This window comes from Cydia pomonella, chromosome 16, assembly GCF_033807575.1.
Source record: "Cydia pomonella isolate Wapato2018A chromosome 16, ilCydPomo1, whole genome shotgun sequence".
NCBI classification, from domain to species: domain Eukaryota; kingdom Metazoa; phylum Arthropoda; class Insecta; order Lepidoptera; family Tortricidae; genus Cydia; species Cydia pomonella.
Window position 1 is genome coordinate 2,125,082 of NC_084718.1, and position 23,765 is coordinate 2,148,846.

Consider the following 23,765-nt stretch of genomic DNA (forward strand, 5'->3'; position numbering starts at 1 on the left):
TTATCCAATCATAATTGCGTTTATTTACACAATAAATATTTGCGCACAAATCAACAGTAACAAAGATTGTTATTTCACTACATTTGAGAGGTGATCACCATTTTACACTACCTATTTTAACCTTTTTGACGCCGATGCCGGATATATCCGCACTCTAGTTATTAACCTTTTGAACGCCACGCCTATCGTACGCCGCGCGTAATCGTGAACCTTGTCCGTACGCATGAAGGTTGATATTGGGCTGTAGCCGCGCACGTCATATGACGTCTTTGGCGGTCAAAAGGTTCATCCTTTAGAGACCCCTGCGGTAGCAGCATGGTTGCATATTTATCACCTGCCACTATGCCTGTCACTTTTGCTCTTACATACTTGTTGGAGCGTGACAGGCATGGTGACAAGCGATATAATACGACCGCAGAGCAACATAGACCTACGTGCATATACATAAAGTTCAATTTCAGTTTTGACAGCTTTTGGCAAACGTCGAAAAGGTTAAAGACTCCTACACATTACTTAAATTGGCTTCTTGTATGAAAGCTTTGGACGCACAGCGTGGCAAAATGTGAACATTCGTGGGACCGAATATTTATATTATTTGACTCTAAGAGGAAAGTGGAGGACCCGCGCGAAATCGCCTTTTCATACAAACGTAGTCCTCATTTTCCTCTATGGATATTAACCTTTTGAACGCCACGCCTATCGCACGCGGCACGTAATCGTGAACCTTGTTGGTACGCATGAAGGTTGATATTGGGCTGTCGCCGCGCGCGTCATATGACGTCTTTGGCGGTCAAAAGGTTAACAATATTAAAAATATTTTAACACAATTTGATGTATATCAACCACAGCTATGCCCCTACGTTTGATTTTCTTTTAAATTTTTAATTATTATAAGAGTTAAGAACATTTAAAAATTTGTATGAATTATGTGCTTTTAATATTGATCATATTAAATTATTCTTATATTTAATTTTACTTTATGTAATTTTAGTACCTAACAGTGGCGGCGCGTCACAAATATTCGTAGGGAACCCGGAGCTAATTTTACATTCCTTTTCTTCATGATCCGATCGTGAAAGTCCTCAACGGTCTGAAATTAGACAAGCCGGTGGGAATCGAGTTCTTTGAACGATCCGCCACTGGTACCTAAACCATATATTGTAACACCTCTACAGATAGGTAGCATGCACGACACAAACCTAAGCTATTACATCTGCAATTATACATATGTACGGTCAACCACTTTGATTCCTAGGCCACTATAGAACCATGTCATAATGACTTCTACGACAGTGCTTATTGAGTGATGCATGTCATGCATAGAGTAGTTAAAGCGACAAGGTTCTATAGTGGCCTAGGATTCAAATTGGTTGACTGTACATGTACACAATAAATAAATATGAATATGTTTTACGCCCCTAATTTTTACAATAATAATAAAATCTAAAAATGTCAAACGTAAGGGCATATTTATGGTTAATATACATCAAATTACATAAAAATATTTTCCATAACGTCAATATTCAGAGAGGAAAATGGGGACTACGTTTGTATGGGAAACGGCCGTCCCCTTTCCTCTTCATAACTGCTAAATTTTTAATACGGTCCATAGACGCCAGGCGAGCGCTGCAGTTGTGCACATAGCCTATAATTCGTTACATGTAAGTTGCAGTTACATAATGCACATGTTTAATCATCATTGCTTAGAACATGATATTCGTGTTTGACACAACAATTTATTTAGTATAATCGGGCTGTTCGAATTATATTTAAGAGGCTGTCAATACCTAAAGCGCGCACACTGTCTGTTTGTATCGGAGTAAATGAGATAGCACTGTCGCATGTTACTGGGCCTGGGCAAGGGAATAAGAAGAAAAATATTTAAATAAAAAAAAGTGGATTATTAGTGTAATATTTTACTCAATAGCGGTTTAGATATAAATGTTTTGAAATTGTGATTTTAATTGCAGACCCCATAAGTCAAAACAATAAAGACATAGAACCGTTTAATTGTGATTTTAAGACCAATCTTTGCAATTATTTTCTATCGAGCCGATTTCGTTCAATCGTGTATCGAGTACAACCACGGTCTTTGAAATATAATTAATATGAACATATATTTTTCTTACTTGACTAAAACAAATAGTCTTTCTTAAAAAACTGTTTAAGTAACATCATTGGGTGTTGAGAGCCTCTTAAAACAAATAACAAAAAAAAGCCAATCACGTAGTTCACGACCCTCTTCTTGGCAACGTATTTTACATGATACATACATTTTCATCCACTTTTTCTATTATATTGGTAGATCATTTTTACTTGCATTATTGGGTGTATGTGAGGTTCATGTTTTTTTTTTTTTATTGACAAAAAAAAGGGTTTAAATACGTATAAAAAGCAAAGGAATGCTTTCATTGAGCAACATCCAGTTGAAAATTTGAGTAAGAGCATTATTGTTGTATGTTTAAGAATGACATAATAATACAAAGGTTGTCTGGAAGAGATCGCTTTTTAGCGATAAGACCGCCTGTTGTTTACCTCTTCTTTATGTGTTGTATTATTTGTACTGTTTCTGTATTGAGGTGTGCAATAAAGTGTATTTGTATTGTATTGTACATTACGATACAAGTGCGAAAAATAGGAAATTCGCAACAAGTGGGGATAAAATATCGTACAACATTTTACAGTACATATGGCCCTTTAAATTTTCGAAATAGTAACGTAATGTGCTAATTATCGCACTAGTGCGGTAATGTACACCATTATGTACTGTAAATATTTTTAAAAATATATTTCAATGACAGAATTGGACTCACAAAAAAGCCTTTTATTGTAACAGGGCAATTGATAAAACATTCCATTTAAAATGAAGAATCGGAACAACATACAATTGAGCAAATCATTAATTTTAATTATTTTCAAACCATTTATTAGTACATTACGATACAAGTGCGAAAAATAGGAAATTCGAAACGAGTGGCGATAAATTAAAACACGACCGAAGGGAGTGTTTTAAATCGACATGAGTTGCGAATTACCTATTCGCACATGTATCGTACAACGTTTTACAGTACATATGGCCCTTTAAATGTTCGACACAGTAACGTAATATGCTAATTTTCGCACTAGTGCGGTAAAGTAGCACCATATGTACTGTAAAGTTATTTACGATACAAGTGCGAAAAATAGGAAATTCGTAACGAGTGGCGATAAATTAAAACACGACCGAAGGGACTGTTTTAAATCGACACGAGTTGCGAATCACCTATTCGCACGTGTATCGTACGTTTTTCAATACATATGGCTCTTTAAAGTTTCGACATAGCTACATAATGTGCTAATTTACGCACTAGTGCGGAAAAGTAGCACCATTATGTACTGTAAATATTTTTTTAAATACATTCCAATGATAGAATTTGACTCGCAACAAAAACCTTTTATTTTAACAGGGCAATTGATATAAAATGAACAATCGGATTAACATACAAAATCGTAAAACTCATTAATTTTAACTATGCTTCCAAACCATATAAAAAACTTAACATTTCAAAGCACAGCCTTCACCCTTATCAAATATAGCGACTTTAAGAAATAATTCCTTTTAAGGACACACTGTTCTAGGTGTGTTCGGGTGATTTCGAATACTTCATTATGTCGGATAATTCCAAAAACTTATGATTCCACCATGTTGAAGTTCATTTTTGGAATCATCCGAATACACCCTAAGCTCATGTTATTTAAAAAAAAATGTATTTCACTACAAAAGTATAAATAAAATGCACACAATATACAAGAAAGCTTTTATACAAACGATTGATTTAATATGACCGTTGAAAACATTTGAGATCCAACGGTTACTACTTTTTTTTTAACGGTGAACGTTAAAAAATAGGATCCTAACAACATTATAATTGATAAAAACGCTGGATGGGCAGCAAATAATAATAAATAAAATAATATAATATATAAATAAATATTATAGGACTTTATTACACAAATTGACCAAGTCCCACAGTAAGCTCAATAAGGCTTGTGTTGAGGGTACTTAGACAACGATATATATAATATATAAATACATAGAAAACACCCATGACTCGGGAACAAATATCCATGCTCATCAGACGAATAAATGCCCTTACCAGGATTTGAACCCGGGAACATCGGCTTCATAGGCAGGGTTACTACCCACTAGGCCAGACCGGTCGTCAAATGTAACAACTCTTCAATTCTCACTTAGACCAAGATAAGTTGGTAGCGATTTTGACAGCCTAGGCACAGAATAAATAATGGTACTACCGTACAGAAACAACACTTCCTACAAAACCGAAGTTTGACAGCGATTCAGGGACAAATCATGCTATCCCTTTCTAATGTATGGCACTATCCCTTTCGGCTATTTAGGGTCGTCAAAATTCAAGTCATCAATGGTCGTGCACGCAAAGCACGGAAAGTTGTGCCAACCCTAATAATTGCTCGGAGCAATGCTGAGCCGAACGGACCCGTGAATGCCCGAAAGTAGAAGTGTCGCCCTACCTAGGCAAGGACAATTATTTTGAACGTCAAACTTCTATGAAATTATGACGTTTACTTAACACTTGCACATGGCTGGGCTATCAAAATCACTGCCAACTTAGCTTGTTCTAACTATACAAATCATTCGAAAAACACACTGCCTGCAGCGTAACTCAAATTTCAAGCGTATTTTTACAATTTCAATTTTAATATACTCACAACAAAGCTTATATACAGTAGAAATCAGAGAAACACTTTAATTTAGGTAAAACTTTTTTATATTTAACTTTTAATTTAACGATTTATATTTTCAATTTCTCAGGTCACTTTAGTTGATATTTTTAACTGATTAATAAATAGGTGGGTCGATATATTCATTTATATTTTAAAATATAACGAACTTTATTAAACAGTAAATATATTTTTCTTGATAAGTTATACAACGGGACCCGGGTGCGTCCTTAAACTACGTCCAAAAGAGAGGTATGGGCATTGTGAATGTCATCTCGCTTTGTGTGGTAAGGCATAGCCAGTGGATGTCATTCCAGATCTAGAGCAGAGCCCAACTGGGGAAGTACCACCTTACAGAAAACCGCAGCCAAATAACACTAGACCCTACTCATAGTGTTGTGTTCCTGCCGGTGAGTAAGGTTGCCAGAGCTCAACGAGGGGGGGCGGGTTTAGGGTCAGCAACGCGCATGTAACTCCTCTGGAGTTGCAGGCGTACATGGGCTACGGAGACTGCTTACCATCAGGCGGGCCGTATGCTTGTTTGCCACCGACGTAGTATAAAAAAAAATACAAAAACCCTGTTATGATGGAAACTATTAAAGTTCGGTTTTCCAAAATGTTACAATAGTAAATTATGTGTTACAAAATAGATTGGTTGAGTTGTGTTAATTAAAAAAATACTGATTATTAGGGCTAAGATGGTCGGCTCTTTATCATTTGTCACCATACCTGTCCCGTTCTAATAAGTATGTAAGCGCGAAAGTGACGGGCATAGTGACAAGTGATAAAAATGGAACCATGATGCCGCCGCTGGATATATAAATTATCAAGCTTTTATACAAAAAAACCTGATACATATACAAGGTGGCCAAAAAATATGTGCATTCCCGTTGCCAGGGAGGTTTTGGGCTTATCCTGAGCAACTTTTACTATGGGACCAATACCGAAATCGCGAAAAAAAATTCTGTCTGTTTCATACATTTTAGGTGGTCCATTTTCTATGGGAGGGAAAAAAAATTTGGTCACCTTATATATTAGGGTGTTTTAAACTAGTACTCATTTTTTTTACTCTCACCCTCTATAAATTATCATTAGAAAACATTCTAGATTTTTTGCAAAACATTTAAATTGATATTTAGGGGTCGCTGCCGACGGTTGATAATGTGTGAAATCTAAGAAACATGTTATTTTTTTTATTTTTATTTTTTAATCTCAACCTCTAAACTTGGCATGTGGTGGTGGTAGACCCCTAAATGTTAATTAGAAATTCTCAAAGTAATTACTTATAAAAACTCCCCTACACCCTAACATATACGCGTTTTCCCAGAGATAAGACTTTCCTAGATCGATTTTTCGCCCCCGAAAACCCCCATATAGCAAATTTCATCGAAACCGTTAGAGCTGTTTCCGAGATCCCCGAAATATATAAATATACATAGATACAGGAATTGCTCATTTAAAGGTAAAAGATAATTCTTTTAGTAGGTAGGATGAAATTATGGGGTGAGAGTAAAAAAAAATCTTAAATTTTTGAATCACCCTAACATATATATTTTAAAGTATAAGTAACTCTAACGAAAAGAAATACATTCAAAATGCCCATTCCTAAAGTATTATCTGATTTAAAGCTATAAGTTCACACAGCTAGCAATAAGTTAACACATATCAAGCCAAAATGCACCTAAGTAACGCATAGTAAGGTTCATTTTAACACAAACCTTTGATTCAATATAAATTCAAAGTAAACTAATCTAAAATCTAATATTATTGCTGGAAGCGTATATACAAAAGTGTAAAAGCTGACTTGGCTTTCGATCGAATTTCTACTTTAAAGTTAAGACGATAAGGCCCAAATTATGTAGTCGTTACCAGTTTTCATCAAAACAAGAAAGAGCATTTCTCAAAAAAAAACACCTTTATTCTTTGATTTATTTAAAGCTCTTTCCATCCCCATACGACAGAAGAGGTCGCAAATTTATCATACATTTTTGAAGCTTTTCTTTGTGTCACCGTCATATAAACTGTATATTATTGGTAACAGACATAAAATAGTACATTACGATACAAGTGCGAAAAATAGGAAATTCGAAACGAGTGGCGATAAATTAAAACACGACCGAAGGGAGTGTTTTAAATCGACACGAGTTGCGAATTACCTATTCGCACATGTATCGTACAACGTTTTACAGTACACATGGCCCTTTAAATGTTCGACACAGTAACGTAATATGCTACTTCTCGCACTAGTGCTATAAAGTAGCCCCATATGTACTGTAATAAACATTGTGACATTATTATTTTCTATTAGGATCGATTTTGAGTAGAAATAACAGGCGATTCCCAAAAAAAAAACACACAATTTTTTAGAGTAATACTCAGAAATGAACTAACTAATGTATTCTGAACTATATGAACTAGAATAGCATCAAATGGCGCGACGGTTACATATAGTCTATTTTTGTATTCCGTAGACTAAAATGACATTTCATGTGTTGCTGGTTTTTTACGCCTTATCAATAGTGATGTGCTACAACCGGTACTAACCGAAAATAAACTATTGGGAGTTACTTATATAGGCATGTAACAAAATAATTAAGCAAATGTGACTGATAATTATAATTTATTTTCATGATTTTCGTCAACACTGATTATGAGAATATTACAAGTCGCTAATTGATGCACGATATAAATTGGAATATAACATTTAGAGGGTGCATTTTAAAGTGCAACATCATGGGTCGTACACTGGCGTTGGTTTTTGTAACTCCGGTGCTTCATGCATTATGTAACTTGGCATGTAACACCATTTTGAGGCATTTAGAAAGTTTGTATCCAGGTCTAAACACAATATTTCTAATATTTAAAAGCGATTTTATTGTAAGATTAACAGTCACCTCGAAGCTCATAATGCAATTTTTAAATGTTTGAGTGTATTAGTAGTAGGTAAGTAGATTTTATTTATTGTTTACTTCCTATCATGTAGTGAGTAGATTTCATTAAATGTTTATTTTGGATCTAAAATTAATTTAATATTTATCGGTTATTCACAAACCGAAATCAAAGATCAGCACTATTTGTTTTAAGCTGGTCACATTATTTCTGCGTTTGACATTTGTGGTTGTCATTTTAGTCTACGGAATAAAAGAACAGACATAGTTGCAATAACTTTCATAATATTTATCGCTGTTAAAAGCTTATGAAAGTTGATACAAAAGGATGTTATTTTATCTACATAATATATATGGTTGATACTGGTAACTTTTTTAAATCACCAAAACTCCAATGCATAATGGCAATGGCATAGCGTCTAAAGATCTAACAATTATCATTGTAAAAAGCTACAAATTTGTTATTGCTAATTAATATTATTGCACAAAAATCACCAAATAGCATTACAGAATATTGTTAAAAGCAATCAAATTAATATTGTAATATTAAATATATTAAGAATACATGATGCTTAAAGTCTTATAAATAGACGCCATGCCACTGTTATATCTACGCTACCAAGTAAATTTTATGAACTAATAATATTCATTATTATATACACAGCTTTCAATGCACAAAATATGTGAAAATGACACGTCTATTTTGTAATATGAACTATTTTAACTGCTATTGACTTTTAATTTAACTAGTTCATATTTAACATCTCGGAAATATAACGAACAACACCACTCACAAATATGAACATTTTGAGAAAAGCACTGTTTTGGGCAACCTTGCCCTTACTTTACTGTGTTTTTAAAATAAATGGTTTTGTAACGTGACTGCAAAATGTCTACAAATCCTACTAAGATCGGAACTTTTTATAACCACATATTGTCATTGAAGCACATAATATTATATAACGTTTTATGAGCTTTACTGCCAAGTATGAATGAGATATCATTATATTTATCCGACATTATTCGGACTTATATTAACATTCCTTTTAAGTCGTTGCCATTATTTGACTATTTAACTCATGATTTCTCACACTATGCAACTATCACTTATCGCTGTTGATAATATATCGTTAGTGACAAGGTCTTATATTTTATATCACTGGTGAGAAAATGTACATATACAAACTTATGACCTTGATAAAGCTTATCAAACGATATGGTTTTATCCACGGCGATAAGCGATATAAACTCGATTCTCATTACATGAAGATACCACCATTAACATGGTTTCAGTATAACTACATAAATACCTGTTAAATGATGTCACTCTGTTCAAGTTAACTTCACAGTTAGGAGCCTCTACGTCTAATCTAATATTGACAGTTGACAGCAGCCAGCGAAGTACAGTACGAGACGAGTTCTGAAAAAAAAGGTGATAAAATGAAAGTAGGCATTTCAAAGCAAGAATTTTATATTCGCAATGACGCACCGTATTAATGACTACTAAGGGGCAACGCCCCACAGTAGATCGACTTCCTGGTCCGAGTCCGAGATTTCTAGTACTTGATGAGGGACAATTGCAGGTTCTCCACGTCTAAATGCCAGACATAAACAAACAAATGTGTGAACATTTTCCAAATTGTGATCTAGTTAAGTTCTATCCACATATAGGGGGCAGCGCCCCACACTGGCTCTTGGCTTCCTTAAGCTTGTTAAGGAACAGTCAAAGGTCCTATTTAGTAATGGGTAAGTATGTAAAATCATTTATTCTTATCTAGTTCAACTCTATCCGCATTTTAGGAGGTAACGCCCCACACTAAATTTTGTTTTTCATAAGAGATAGACCAAAGTAAATCACTATGTATCAATGATTGCGTACCTTCCTAATCAAGCTCTATCCGCATAGTAGGGGGCAACGCCCCTCACTGGATTCCTTGAGCTTATTAAGGTCCTTTATTGTGATGTGTTAGAATAATAAATAATAATAAATATTATAGGACATTAGTACAAAACTTGACTAAGTCCCACAGTAAGGCTTGTGTTGAGGGTACTTAGACAACGATATATATATATATATATAATATATAAATATTTAAATACATAGAAAACACCCATGACTCAGGAACAAATATCCATGCTCATCACACGAATAAATGCCCTTACAAGGATTTGAACCCGGGTCCATCAGCTCCGTAGGCAGGGTCACTACCCACTAGGCCAAACTGGTCGGTCGTAGAAAATGAGGTAAATGTGAAGATATTGAAATAGTTACCTAGTCCAGCTCAATCCGCATACTAGGGGGCAGCGCCCCGCACTGGATCTTGGCCTCCTTGAGCTTGGCGAGCGACTGGCGCAGGTCCTCCATGGTGATGGGGCGCACCGCGTCGTGGTATTCAGAGTCCGAATCCGAGTCGCCTTTGGCAGATTTCTGTAAATTATAAGTTTTGTATACAATGTGTGTATTTTTGTTGCTAGATCAGATATCTCAACGAGGGGCGGGAGGGGGTTAGGGTCGGCAACGCGCATGTAACTCCTCTGGAGTTGCAGGCGTACATAGGCTACAGAGGCTGCTTACCATCAGGCGGGCCGTATGCTAAATAAATATTTTAACTTGATAGCTCAGACATAGTCGTAATTAGCTTTGCTGATAAATGCGGTCATATGATATGAGGCAAAAGTAGAAAAAAGCGACGACAACGCACAACGTGGTAAAAATGTAAATTGTGAACGTGTGAATTGTGTAGATGTCGTGCTTTAATTAAATTAAATATTTGACATCGGCAGCTGTGAGATAACTTATATTTCAAAGCCGTTAGGCTAGCGCCACAGTCACGTACGGATCCAATAATTGCATAATAAGTAGTTCCAGTTTCCATAGCTAAAGCTAACCATATGGACACATTGACACTTCTTAAAAGGTTTCACTTCATATAACCTCATACGAGAAAACAAACGCTGTCAGGTAGTTAATAGCGCTGTTATAGTTCGTGCCATCCACGATGACGCGTAGATTTGTGAAATCCAACCTTTAATATGTAGTCTATTAGTTAGTGGTAATTTGTATTTCTTTGCAGATTTATCGGATACTCCATCGAACACTGTCTATGACCGATTCATATACTAGCCGTGTCTTATCCAACCTCGACACTGGCAGAATCATCAACACCTTGATGGAGCTATAACACGAAAAATTGATTGATTGATTGACATTACGCGTCAAGGCACGCGTCTTCCTGAATGGCACGGTCTATAGTGTATGCTACAACACACCTCAGAGTCCTCCTTAGCCATCTCTTCCCGGGCCAGGTCCCGCACGCGGTACACGGCGGCCTGGCGGCACAGCTCGTGCAGGTCGGAGCCGGAGAAACCTTCCGTCGCCGCGGCTAGACGGCGGAAGTCGATCTGAAGACAAAATAATAAATATTATTTTACAGTACATATGGTGCTACATTACCGCACTAGTGCGAAAATTAGCATATTACGTTACTGTGTCGAACATTTAAAGGGCCATATGTACTGTAAAACGTTGTACGATACATGTGCGAATAGGTAATTCGCAACTCGTGTCGATTTAAAACACTCCCTTCGGTCGTGTTTTAATTTATCACCACTCGTTTCGAATTTCCTATTTTTCGCACTTGTATCGTAATGTACTATTATAATAAATACATATAAATAAATATTATAGGACATTAATAATAAATAATAATAATATTGTAGCCAATAAGCCTGACATCGTGATAATAGATCGATCGCAACGCCGGGCCGTGCTCGTCGACATCACCATCCCCCATGATGAGAATCTCGTGAAAGCCGAGAAGGACAAATCCAGTAAGTACCTAGACTTGGCTCATGAGATAACGCCATGTGGGATGTTGATTCGACGATCATTGTCCCGATAGTCGTTTCAGCGAATGGTCTCATAGCGAAGAGTCTCGAACAACACCTTGAGAGACTCTCGCTAGGTGGTTGGATCAAGGGTCAGATGCAGAAGGCGGTGATCTTGGACACGGCGCGGATAGTGCGGCGGTTCCTCTCTCTGCGGCCCTGACCACCGGCAGCTTGGGCCCTGCCCCGCTGCTGGCGGCACCCTAGGTTAGGTTTTTTATAATGTGTTTATATGTATTTTGTATTATTTTTGTATGATTTATTGTATTTTACTTTTATATTCATATTATAAAATGCCTAATCTAAGACACAAGATAAATAAATAAATAATAATAATAATAAATATTATAGGACATTATTACACAAATTGACTAAGTCCCACAGTAAGTTCAATAAGGCTTGTGTTGAGGGTACTTAGACACCGATATATATAATATATAAATATTTATAAATACTTAAATACATAGAAAACACCCATGACTCAGGAACAAATATCCATGCTCATCACACGAACAAATGCCCTTACCAGGATTTTTGAACCCGGGACCATCAGCTTCGTAGGCAGAGTCACTACCCACTAGACCAAACCGGTCGTCAAAATAAATAGTTACACATTATAATTAGTCACTCTGATCTGAAGAACCCTTATGTCTCCATCATTCCACCGACCATCCGAGGGTTCCATACAAATTAAACTTTTTTTTTTTAACTGAAAATTTCTTTAGAGTTGTGCACTTTTTGTGATGGGGAAGAAAATGTTAAACTCGCGATAGGTCACGTGACCGACAGATTCGTCAGATTGGAAATTCGTAAAACCAGTACCCCTAGTGTAAATTTAGTCGATAGCGAAACGTGTCGTACGCGTTTGCGTTAAGTCTCATTTTGTATGGGTTTTTGAACAGCACGCCAAGCGGGACGTTTTGGAAAGTCAAAAATCTCATACAAAATGACACTTAACGCAAACGCGTACGTCACGTTTCGCTGTCGAAAATATTTACACTAGGGGTACTGATCGAAAAACAGTTACAATGTCATTTAAGCCAATAGACCGCCGGCGCGACTTGAATATTAACGTTGTGCATTTTTAAGGTTAAAATAATCGTTATGAAGTGTCAAGAAGCGGGATAAATATGCGGCCCTGGGCGGTAATTATTATTTTGTACCCCTTGCGTTCGAGACGACTGGGTGCTGGGTGGTGGGTGCCTTCGTTAGGGAAGTGGGACGTCGAATGAGGGAAAGGGGGTCTGACGCCCGCGCGGGTTCGTACCTGATGCTGATGTAGATTTACGTGCCTTTAAAGTTTTCTTTGACAATACACCTCTATTTCAAATTGTCCGCTGAGACGGAGACGCTTATTGTAATGTAACGGGGTATATACTCACAGAGGGCGCCACGGGTTCATCCCTGAGGATCAAGTGGAGGATGGTCTCGCGCTGCGCCTGGTTGGGCATGGGCACGTGGAAGGCGGCCGGCATGCGGCGCTGGATGGCTCTGTCCAGGTCCTGCGGCCGGTTGGTCGCCCCTGGAAACATGGGTTCACTTCAATTGGGTACTTGACACATGTTGAATCTTATAACAAAATTTAGTTAAATGGATAGAAAATGAGCCATCCATTATAAATAAGTGGAATTTAAAAAATTATATTGAGATTATAAAAAAATGCAAGGCTCGGAAAAATTTAAAAAAAAAAAAAATTGTCTTTCAAAAATATAAAAGAAAATGGTACCATTCGATTCCTTACATTTTATTGAAAAATAAATTGTATGACAACTATACACATAAATGCAATACTTCAAGGTCAAAATGGCAATTTCCTTGATCTTCCATACATGTACGACAGACTTATATGATGTGACGTCACATCATGTTATCATTTTGTTAGAGGCGTTTCAATCGTCGAGTGCGAGCGTCAGACTTTAACTCTCATTTCTGACCTTTGTGTTGCTTAAATGCCATGAGTCCTATATAGACATTTGATCCTCAGGAAAATCAAGATCGTTTGACATTATTTACAAAAAGTAAACACTTTAAAGCTTTTTCGACAGTTTTTTTTTTGTATGTTCCGTTATTTCTCGAAAACCTCTGGAAACTCATTTAGAAAACGTATTTATGTACAAAGTTCATAAATAGCTTGGAAGACTAACCCATGATGATGACAGTGCAGTTGTTGTCGGTGATAAGTCCGTCCCAGAGCGACATGAACTGCGTTTTCATCATGGCCGTCGCCTCGTGGTCGTGCTGTGTGCGAGTGCGAAGGAATGACTCTATCTCATCTGTGAACAATATTTCAAATCAAATATTAATGTTAAGTTCTATTTCGTTAACCCGTTGATCGCCAAAGACGTTAACTGACGCGCGCGGTAACAACCCAAAATTCAAAAATTTATTCTGCAAGTAGGCCTCAAGGGCTCTTTTACAAGTCAATACAACATTTATAGTAACATCATATAGTGACATGAAAAATACATAACAACATTTATAAATACAACAGCCAATACCTGGGTAAACATTACATTATGATAATCTTAAAATAAATAATTAATACAATACAATAGAGATGTATAGTCTCTATGGTTAAAAACACATTAAATCTGGAGATGTAAAAGGTCCCCAATGTCAGAGTACTAATACTAATAAAATTTGGAGGTGTAAAGTCTCTCCAAGTGTCAAAATAAAATTTATACTAAATAAATAAACCGCGTCTGGACTGTTAAACTAGCAGTCTCATAAACTAATGCTACATTCTGTACATAACTAGTATGTACCAAGTCAAGTATATTATACAATATGACAGAGACGTATAGTCTCCACGGTTAATACATTAAGTTTGGAGATGTATAAGGTCCCCACGGTCTGAGAAAAATAATAATACACAATAATAAGATTTGGAGGTGTAAAGGTTCTCCAAATGTCAAAGAATAAAAAAAATAAAAAATTGTATGAAATACATATTTCACGTCAAGAGACTGTTAAGCTAACAATCTTAAAACTAGTTCTACAGAATACATAACTACTATGTATTTAATATGTCAATGTCGTCATCAAAATAACTAAAACCCAATATCAACCGAGATTTCGACAAGGTTCTTTTGACGACCGGTTTCGCCTAGTGATCCTGCCTATGAAGCCGATGGTCCGGGGTTCGAATCCCGGTAAGGACATTTATTCGTGTGATGAGCACAGATATTTGTTCCCGAGTCATGGATGTTTTCTATGTATTTAAGTATTTAAATTGCCAAAATTAAACAAGACAGATGTTACCACTAATATGTGAGGTCCGACCCTAGAAGATGGGAACAGGATTTAAACTTCCACGATTTTTACTCTTTATTAATTTTATTATACGAATAAATGTCTGTATATTCGAAATAATTAACTTCCATAATCTAAACATAAATAATACTAAACTTAAAAAACTTATACATAAACTTAAAAATAATAATAAAAACTATAAATAAACTTAAAATAAAACACGTCCTCCAAGTCACTGCCGATGGGCAGTGTGCCCAGAAGGCTGGCCGCATTGCCACGTTGAATGGCAATGCTAATGCGTTGAGCAAAATACTGGCCAGCCTTCTGGTCACCTGTGGCGTCTACAAGGCGCGCGGCTAAGGCCCCGTACAGCCGGCGCGCGCTTGGCCCCCACGGCCCCAGCGTTTCGACCCCAAACGCCTCAAAAATATAACTACTGCCGAGGGTGGCATATTTGCGGCGTTTGAGGTCTTCTGCCATGGACGCGGCATGACCAGCATCATTTTTGGTGCCCGGAAGGTGAGACGGCGCGAGGGTGTAAGTCGTTTTAATAGTACATTACGATACAATTGCGAAAAATAGGAAATTCGAAACGAGTGGCGATAAATTAAAACACGACCGAAGGGAGTGTTTTAAATCGACACGAGTTGCGAATTACCTATTCGCACATGTATCGTACAACGTTTTACAGTACATATGGCCCTTTAAATGTTCGACACAGTAACGTAATATGCTACTTCTCGCACTAGTGCTATAAAGTAGCCCCATATGTACTGTAAAATTGATTTTTAACACGTCTGTGAACGATGCTATTAAGCTTAGAATAAATTAAAAAATGGAAAAATTACTGCATTGGGTGAGATTTGAACTTCTATCCAGACTATCGAGAGGCCGTGAGTTCAAGTCTCACTCAAGGCAGTAATTATTCCACTTTTAAATGTATTCTAAACTTAAGTCGTTTTAGTAAATAATATGGCGACCGGTCTGGCCTTGGGTAGTGACCCTGCCTACGAAGCCGATGGTCCCGGGTTCAAATCCTGGTAAGGGCATTTATCCGTGTGATGAGCATGGATATTTGTTCCTGAGTCATGGGTGTTTTCTATGTATTCAAGTATTACCCTAAGAACCCTCAACACAAGCCTTATTGAGCTTACTGTGGGACTTAGTCAATTTGTGTAATATTATCCTATAATATTTATTTATTTATTTATATGGGAACAGGATTGAAAGCAAAGGGTTATTTATACTTGTGCCGTATTTTGACAGTTTCTCTACGTTAAGTAAATATATAAAAGCGACACAAGTCATTACACTCATTACAACAACATATAGTGGAAATCGCTTAAGGGGCTACCAGGCCAAATGCTGTTTTACGTCGCTATAGCATGCGTGTATGTTATAAAAACAATAAAGTTTTTTCCGTGAACCCTTTTCTCGAGTTAAAAACCGTATACCGCTTTTTTTTGATACTGCGGTAGCAGCATGGTTCCATTTTTATCGGCTGTCGTTATGCCCGTCACTTTCGCACTTACATACTTGATAGAATGTGACAGGCATGGTGACAAATGATAAAGATCCGACCATCTTAGCCCTATGGGCATTATGCAACGCTTAGAAATAACTTAAACCAATAGTGAATAATGATGTACACTTCAATTACGTCTGCCGTTTTTTTTTTAATTATATAAATACTACTACTACTGGCCTTAGCGTCTATTTCAGACGATCTATGGTGCAATGTCTAGAGACATTACACCGCCTGGGACGGAGTTAAGGAAAACCCAGGGATGCCCAGCACCCTCTGGACCTCACTGGCCGGACCCACAGGAAAGGCAAGCCAATACGTATGGAGCCAGGTTGGCTGCAGGAGTCTACCGCAGATTTCAGGTTGGACCCTACTCACGCCTAACGGGGACTCCGTCCCGGGTTTGATTTTGGAATTTTCCTTCTCCTAGATAAGTTGCTACCCAATGCTTAGAGGCTTATCTCCCCTGTGACGAAGGGTTAGATGACGGCTTCCTTCGTGAACTTAGTCGCCTCTTACGACACCCTCGTTCTTTTAGGGTTGGTGCTATTCTTAAGCCGGACACCACACGGAGAAGCCGGTTTAATAAATAGGTTTTGAGTAATCGATACTATTGAAGTTCGTGCGTTCGAGGGGCAGTGGCCGCTTGGCCGTCGGACGGGGAACTCGTGACACTCGACGCGACGCGCGCGCAATTATTCTCTGCGAATCGAAAAAAGCGCTGGTGGCCTAGCGGTAAGAGCGTGCGACTTGCAATCCGGAAGTCGCGGGTTCAAACCCCGGCTCGTACCAATGAGTTTTTCGGAACTTAAGTACGAAATATCATTTGATATTTACCAGTCGCTTTTCGGTAAAGGAAAACATCGTGAGGAAACCGGACTAATCCTAACAAGGCCTAGTTTACCTTCTGGGTTGGAAGGTCAGATGGCAGTCGTTTTCGTAAAAATTAGTGCCTACGCCAAATCTTGGGATTAGTTGTCAAGCGGACCCCAGGCTCCCATGAGCCGTGGCAAAATGCCGGGACAACGCGAGGAAGAAGAAGAATCGATCGTACGATTTTCAGTTTTGAGTGATCGGACACTATTTATTTAAGTGAGTGAGTGAGTTTTAAGTGAGCGAACGGACGCAATTATTTGTTTACTTGTGCAAATTCAAGTTGTAAAGGTAAAGAACGAGGAAGGGGGGTCGCAACGTTGGAACGCGCAAGGTCATTCACATAGGGGACGGCCTTAAGTAATTCCATTGGGTCACTTCGAATCATGAATGCCGTTTGGACTGCCAACTACCCCATCATATAATACACATGATATAATTACAAACAACAAATTATGAGATTGTTGTCCATCTAACAGTGATTAAGTACTCTATTTTAGTAACATAAGGTAAGGTAAAATATTACGTTTTCACCATTCCATATCTATAAAGAGGATGCAATGCTGTAGTTTGACAGTAAGGCTGAAGATGGCAGCGGCCAGTTTTTGCGTCTCGCCGTACCACTACAAACTACTACTTAGAAGTGTGATTTTGGCTATGAACTACTTGTCAAACATAGATTTAGGCTATAATAAAAGTCAGTAATTCTTTACTGAGATACACGTAGAAACGACGCATCAGGACTTCACGTAGACCACGTACCTATAAAGACAATGCAAGGTTGAAGTTTGACAGTAAGGCTGAAGACGGCAGCGGCCAGTTTTTGCGTCTCGCCGCTCCACTACAAACTACTATGTACTTAGAAGTGTGATTTTGGCTATCAACTACTTGTCAAACATAGATTTAGGCTATAATAAAAGTCAGTAATTCTTTACTGAGATACTCGTAAAAACATGACTATATTTTGTGAAATTTTTAGTATTAAATTTGATCTATGAATTATATTCATTAGTATTAGATATGGAATAATATTTACAACATCAATAAATTGCTCTGATAATTAGATTAAGATAATTATATGTAATACTGTCTTACTATTCATAAGTGCTTGTTGCTAGGCCTACATGAATAAAGTATATTTGAATTGAATTGAATTGAATTGAAACGACGCATCAGGACTTCACGTAGACCACGTACCTATAAAGACAATGCAAGGTTGAAGTTTGACAGCAAGGCTGAAGACGGCAGCGGCCAGTTTTTGCGTCTCGCCGTACCACTTGTCGGTTAGCAGCGATACGTCGAGGTTGATGAAGCTCATGTTGGCCTCCTTCGCTGTGGCTTTGGCTATCAGGGTCTTGCCGCATCCTGGAATACAAATAATGAGTATTTAAGTTTCACCGTAACATCGAAGACTTCAACTACGGTTAGCGGTTGGTCGGGTAACCGCGGCTCTTTACAATTGCGGCTTTTCGAATCTAACGAAATAACGGTAATTTTTCTATGAAATTCCATTTCGGGAGAAAACGGTCTCCACTGACTAAATCTTAACAAATAACTTTGATTTTGATGTCGATCGCTTCAGCATAATATATTCTTGGTTTATAGGTTTCGCTTTTTAGAAAAAAAAAAGTATTTTTTTGATTTGCAAATTTAGAAAAAAAGGTAAACCTATAAAAACCTAGTTTTTCATTGTGGTGATTACATACTAAAAATGAGGCGGCTGTCAGCGAAAAGATCGCACTTCTGAATGGGCAAGATCACAGTCTTCCGGAGCTCTTGGATCAGGGCTTCCAGCACAGCGAACATACCTGGTGGTCCATGCAGGAGTACCCCCTTAGGGGGCTGCGTGAGGCGGCTGTCAGCGGACAGATCGCGCTTCTGAATGGGCAAGATCACAGTCTCCCGGAGTTCTTAGATCAGAGCTTCCAGCACAGCGAACATACCTGGTGGTCCATGCAGGAGTACCCCCTTAGGGGGCTGCGTGAGGCGGCTGTCAGCGAACAGATCGCGCTTCTGAATGGGCAAGATCACAGTCTCCCGGAGTTCTTGGATCAGAGCTTCCAGCACAGCGAACATACCTGGTGGTCCATGCAGGAGTACCCCCTTAGGGGGCTGCGTGAGGCGGCTGTCAGCGAACAGATCGCGCTTCTGAATGGGCAGGATCACAGTCTCCCGGAGCTCTTGAATTAGGGCGTCCAGACCCGCGATGTCCTTCCAGTTCACCTGTATCGATAAAAGTAATATTGATGACATTGTTTGGATCGTCAACGTGTTCAACAACCTTGGTACGATCACGTCTGAAAATATCGATAGGGGCAAAGTGACAAAAATATGTATACACTACCCTAATATTGGGCCATAAGGTCGTGTATATATATTTTTGGCACTTCGATCGTGTCGATGTTTTCAGACCTGACTGTACCATGTAATGTATGTGGACATTCAGCACCATTTTGAAATAGGTACTTTTATGCGTCTGTGGATATCTTCATGTACGGTCAACCAATTTGATTCCTAGGCCACTATAGAACCATGCCATAATGACTTCTACGACAGTGCTTATTGAGTGATGCATGTAATGTATAGAGTAGTTAAAGCGACAAGGTTCTATAGTGGCCTAGGATTCAAATTGGTTGACTGTACATGTTTTAAGCATCTTCCATCACTGGTTTAAGACGCCGTATGGTGTGGTCGCTTCCATAAGAACACTATTCTATATAAAATTCTTGCAATTTTTAAACACTGCAGCTTTTACGGTGCATCAGCGTATTTTGAGCAGCAGTGTCGCCGATTCTTCAAGGCTGTTATTTGTCGCAAAATCTTTTTTTACTCTATGGTTAAGATAGTTATAAGTAAGATACCCCATAGTTTTAACTGAGGGAATAATTTTATGTATTTATAAATTTCTTTATTGTAAAACAGTTACCAAGCTATGAATTAAAAATAGGTAGTAATTTCCAAAAATGCTTAAAAAATTTAAAATAGTTTCAGATGTTACAGGTTTTTGCTCAGTGTAAAACAGTCCTGTGCCTAAAATCCTGAGGTATGATTCCTTCAGGATTAATGATTACTCATAATAAGGCCTGCATTATTCTACCTAGGAACCAATAATACAGTCTCACTCACATTTATCTCATCAGGCACCACCAGCTGTGAGGCGATGATCATCTCATGGTCGGTGAGCTTGTCCAACTGGAGTGTGTGCTTGCTGCCGAGCCCCGCTCTGGAAGACACCCTTAAATGCACGGACTGTATAGTGGCCATTCGTATAGATACATAGATATAGAATAAATATAATAGTAATAGAGATACATAGACAAAAAAAAATACGAAGCCTGATGCGGATATCATCATTAGTATGTTTGGGACATAACATGTTTCATTTGTGGCCACCTGACGAAGCCTGCGTTGCGGATTTCTTACAATAAACAAGATTCTTTTTTAAGTTAAGATAACATTTTGTTTTGATCGGTTATTGTAAAATTAAATGTATAAATAAATAATTTTAAGTGCATTTATATTATGAAAAAAAATATAATACTTTGTTGTTAAATTTAAAATTACATTATATTACTCTATATAATTTAAACAAATTAATAAATAAAATTTGCAAGATGGATAGAAATAGTTCTATCCATCCATTCCATGTCCACGTCTGTTTTTTGCTATGCAGAGGAACATATGTTTATACATACACAATTATTTTTATTAATTATTGATGTAAAGAATCTTTTGTTGCTAATTAACGGCATGACTTTTATGATAAATCGGTTGTTATATGGCTTCTCTAGAAAATCTAAGATTTAGCAGCTTAAAATTTGTATGCTTCTATAAAATTTCAGAACATAAAAAGCTAACATTTAAAAAAGCGGCCAAGTGCGAGTCGGACTCGCCCATGAAGGGTTCCATACCATTTATGACGTATTAAATAAAACTACTTACTAGATCTCGTTCAAACCAATTTTCGGTGGAAGTTTGCATGGTAGTGTACATAATTTTTTTTTTTTTGTTATATCATTCTGTTATTTTAGAATTTACAGGGGGGGGACACACATTTTACCCTCCCTTTGGAAGTGTCTCTCGCGGAAAGTTCAGTTTAGAAAAAAATGGTATCAGAAACCTCAATATCATTTCTGAAGACCTATCCATAGATAACCCACACATATGGGTTTGATTAAAAAAATTCTAAGTACGGGGAACCCCCAAAATTTAAGGTTTTTTTTTTTTGTGAAAATCTTAATGCCGTTCACAGAATACATCTACTTACCAAGTTTCAACAGTATAGTTCTTAGTTTCGGAAAAAAGTGGCTGTGACATAAACAGACAGACAGACGGACATAACGAATCCATAAGGGTTCCGTTTTTTTGCCATTTGGCTACGGAACCCTAAAAATTGGTCTGATAGGTGAAACATAAAAAATGTGGTTAACTATAGTTCGTGTCATCCACGATGACGCGCAGATTTGTCAAATCTAACCTTTAATAACATGATATTACAAGTCAAGGCACGTGTCTTCGTGAACGACACGACCGATATGACTAAGGAAATACACCAATATGATATAGAATTATTAAACTGGGTTAAAAAAAACATGATATTTCTTCCCTTACCAGGAGCTAATATGTTTTGCATGGGACTTATTTCTACATATACCTACTTCGTTTTTTAGCATTAGAAAGAAGAAACGAACTTCATGTGTCTTTAAATTGAAAAATGATCATTTTCATTCTTTTGATTTTTAATAAAAAAACTTGTCAAGATTGTTTACATTATTTCTAATGCAACACAGACACAGCCATGCAGCACTTGATAAATTTAAAACATGGGCTTCAAACATCATAATATTAGTAAAAGTAGTATTAATAATAGTTAAAGAGTTAGATTTTTTATAATATAATAACACACTACAGACATGCTTGAACAAATAGCCACATACAGTTAGTAAATCAGTATATATGTAATTGGATACTTGACACATGTTGAATATTATAACAAAATTTAGTTAAATGGATAGAAAATGAGCCATCCATTATACAAAAGTGGAATTCAAAAAATCATATTGAGATTATAAAAAAATACAAAACTCCAAAGTCTAAAAATAAATTTTTTTTTTTCTTTCAAAAATAGATAAAAAAATGATATCATACGATTCCATACAATTTATTGAACAATACTTTTTATCTTAAAATAAGGTCGAATGAAAAATAAAGAATAAATACATGTGACGTTATATGGGGGAGGGGGGGTTCGCCAAGAACCTCACTAAATATCACCAAGGGGAAGGGGGGGTCAAAAAATAGCCAAAAAAACCTCGCGTGATTTGTGGAGAAGCCCAAACATGGTTGCCCTAAATTTACTAGGTGTTGTTCCATGGAGCAAGAGTTGGGTGTATTGGGGATGGGATGGGAGGAAGTTACCCAAGCTGCCCAGGACCGGAGTCAGTGGAAGAAAATGGTTTAAGCCCGACACCCCAGCAGGGGGTAACAGGATGGAAAGAAGAAGAAGAATTAAATTAGTTGATAATAATTCAGCAGTATTTCATTGGTGTAGAAAACTCAAGAAGGCACTTCAATATAACAATGAATTGCATAATATAATCATAATAGATATATTATACTATCCATTCTGTAATGTTTGTTATGACGATGCAAACTGCAACCTAATTTCATAAAATGATAAGAACATGATTTAGTTTTTGGAGGGAAAAATTCATATTAATATCTAATGAGAAACACGGTATAAAAACACATGTAAATAACATTGTTAATCCGGAACCAAAAATATCCAATGCAACATGCATTAGGTAAGCATGAGTTAGTACTGAAACTATTAGAAAAATAACGAAAGCATGAAGGCATTTAGAAAACTGGCTGGTATTCCCCGATCGATACATACTTGCGTAACTGTTCCCGTGCACGATCCTCAGCTTTCTTCCGACTCTTGGACGTCGGGTCTATCTGGTTGACCAGCCATTTGATAGAGAAATAAGTGACGGCAGACACGAAGCAGACCCGTATTGCCATTTGGAACACATCGGTTCGGGTAAATGCAGAGCCTTCCACCATCATGCCTTTTAAATATCTAACACTTTGTAACTGAAAAAATACAGAGCTGGTGCCCTATTGGCGGTGCTTTTCGAGTTAGACGAGTAAAATATTTTATTTTGTTCACTAAAATTCCTTCAAATCACGCTTTTTGTGATTTATAAGTGATAGACAAACTAGAGATGAAACATTCCGTTTCCAAACCAACAACTGTCAACATTGAACTTTCAAATATTCACGTAATTGACGTAATCTTCAAAAATTGTAGCTAATGCATGTAACCTAATATCCAAATAAAATAAAGTAATTTGTTTCCGTTTATATGCTTATTGAATAAAAGTGATGAGTTAAAACATTTTCATGTGACTTAGAAAATTAGTTATTATTGTCTATGGTTAAAGTGATTACAAAAAATACGTGGAACGGAACGTTAAAACTAACTTCGTTCGGAAATCACAATCGCAAAATATCGAAGAACTTTTTTTATATATTGTAAAGTAGTAACTTTATTACTATTTACTTAAAGATATGAATTGAGTTTGTTTATTCTATAG

At 37.1% G+C, this 23,765-nt stretch overlaps 1 protein-coding gene across 2 annotated transcripts; it reads right to left on the reverse strand.

The window, feature by feature from the left end:
* LOC133526208 (outer mitochondrial transmembrane helix translocase-like) lies at window positions 1–23,643 on the reverse strand. Of its 2 annotated transcripts, none has more exons than XM_061862730.1 (9): window positions 23,063–23,643; window positions 20,293–20,401; window positions 19,110–19,389; window positions 18,364–18,531; window positions 13,661–13,789; window positions 12,899–13,038; window positions 10,899–11,030; window positions 9,901–10,056; window positions 1–9,048 (listed from the first exon to the last, which is right to left on the reverse strand). In XM_061862730.1, the coding sequence occupies exons 1-8, from the start codon at window positions 23,233–23,235 to the stop codon at window positions 9,901–9,903; spliced, it is 1,287 nt and encodes a 428-aa protein (XP_061718714.1). In that variant the 5' UTR covers window positions 23,236–23,643; the 3' UTR covers window positions 1–9,048. The 2 variants fall into 2 exon arrangements, with proteins under 2 accessions (XP_061718714.1, XP_061718715.1); XM_061862731.1 differs by having other exon boundaries at window positions 20,293–20,389; window positions 23,063–23,638.
* Window positions 23,644–23,765: the final 122 nt, after the last annotated feature.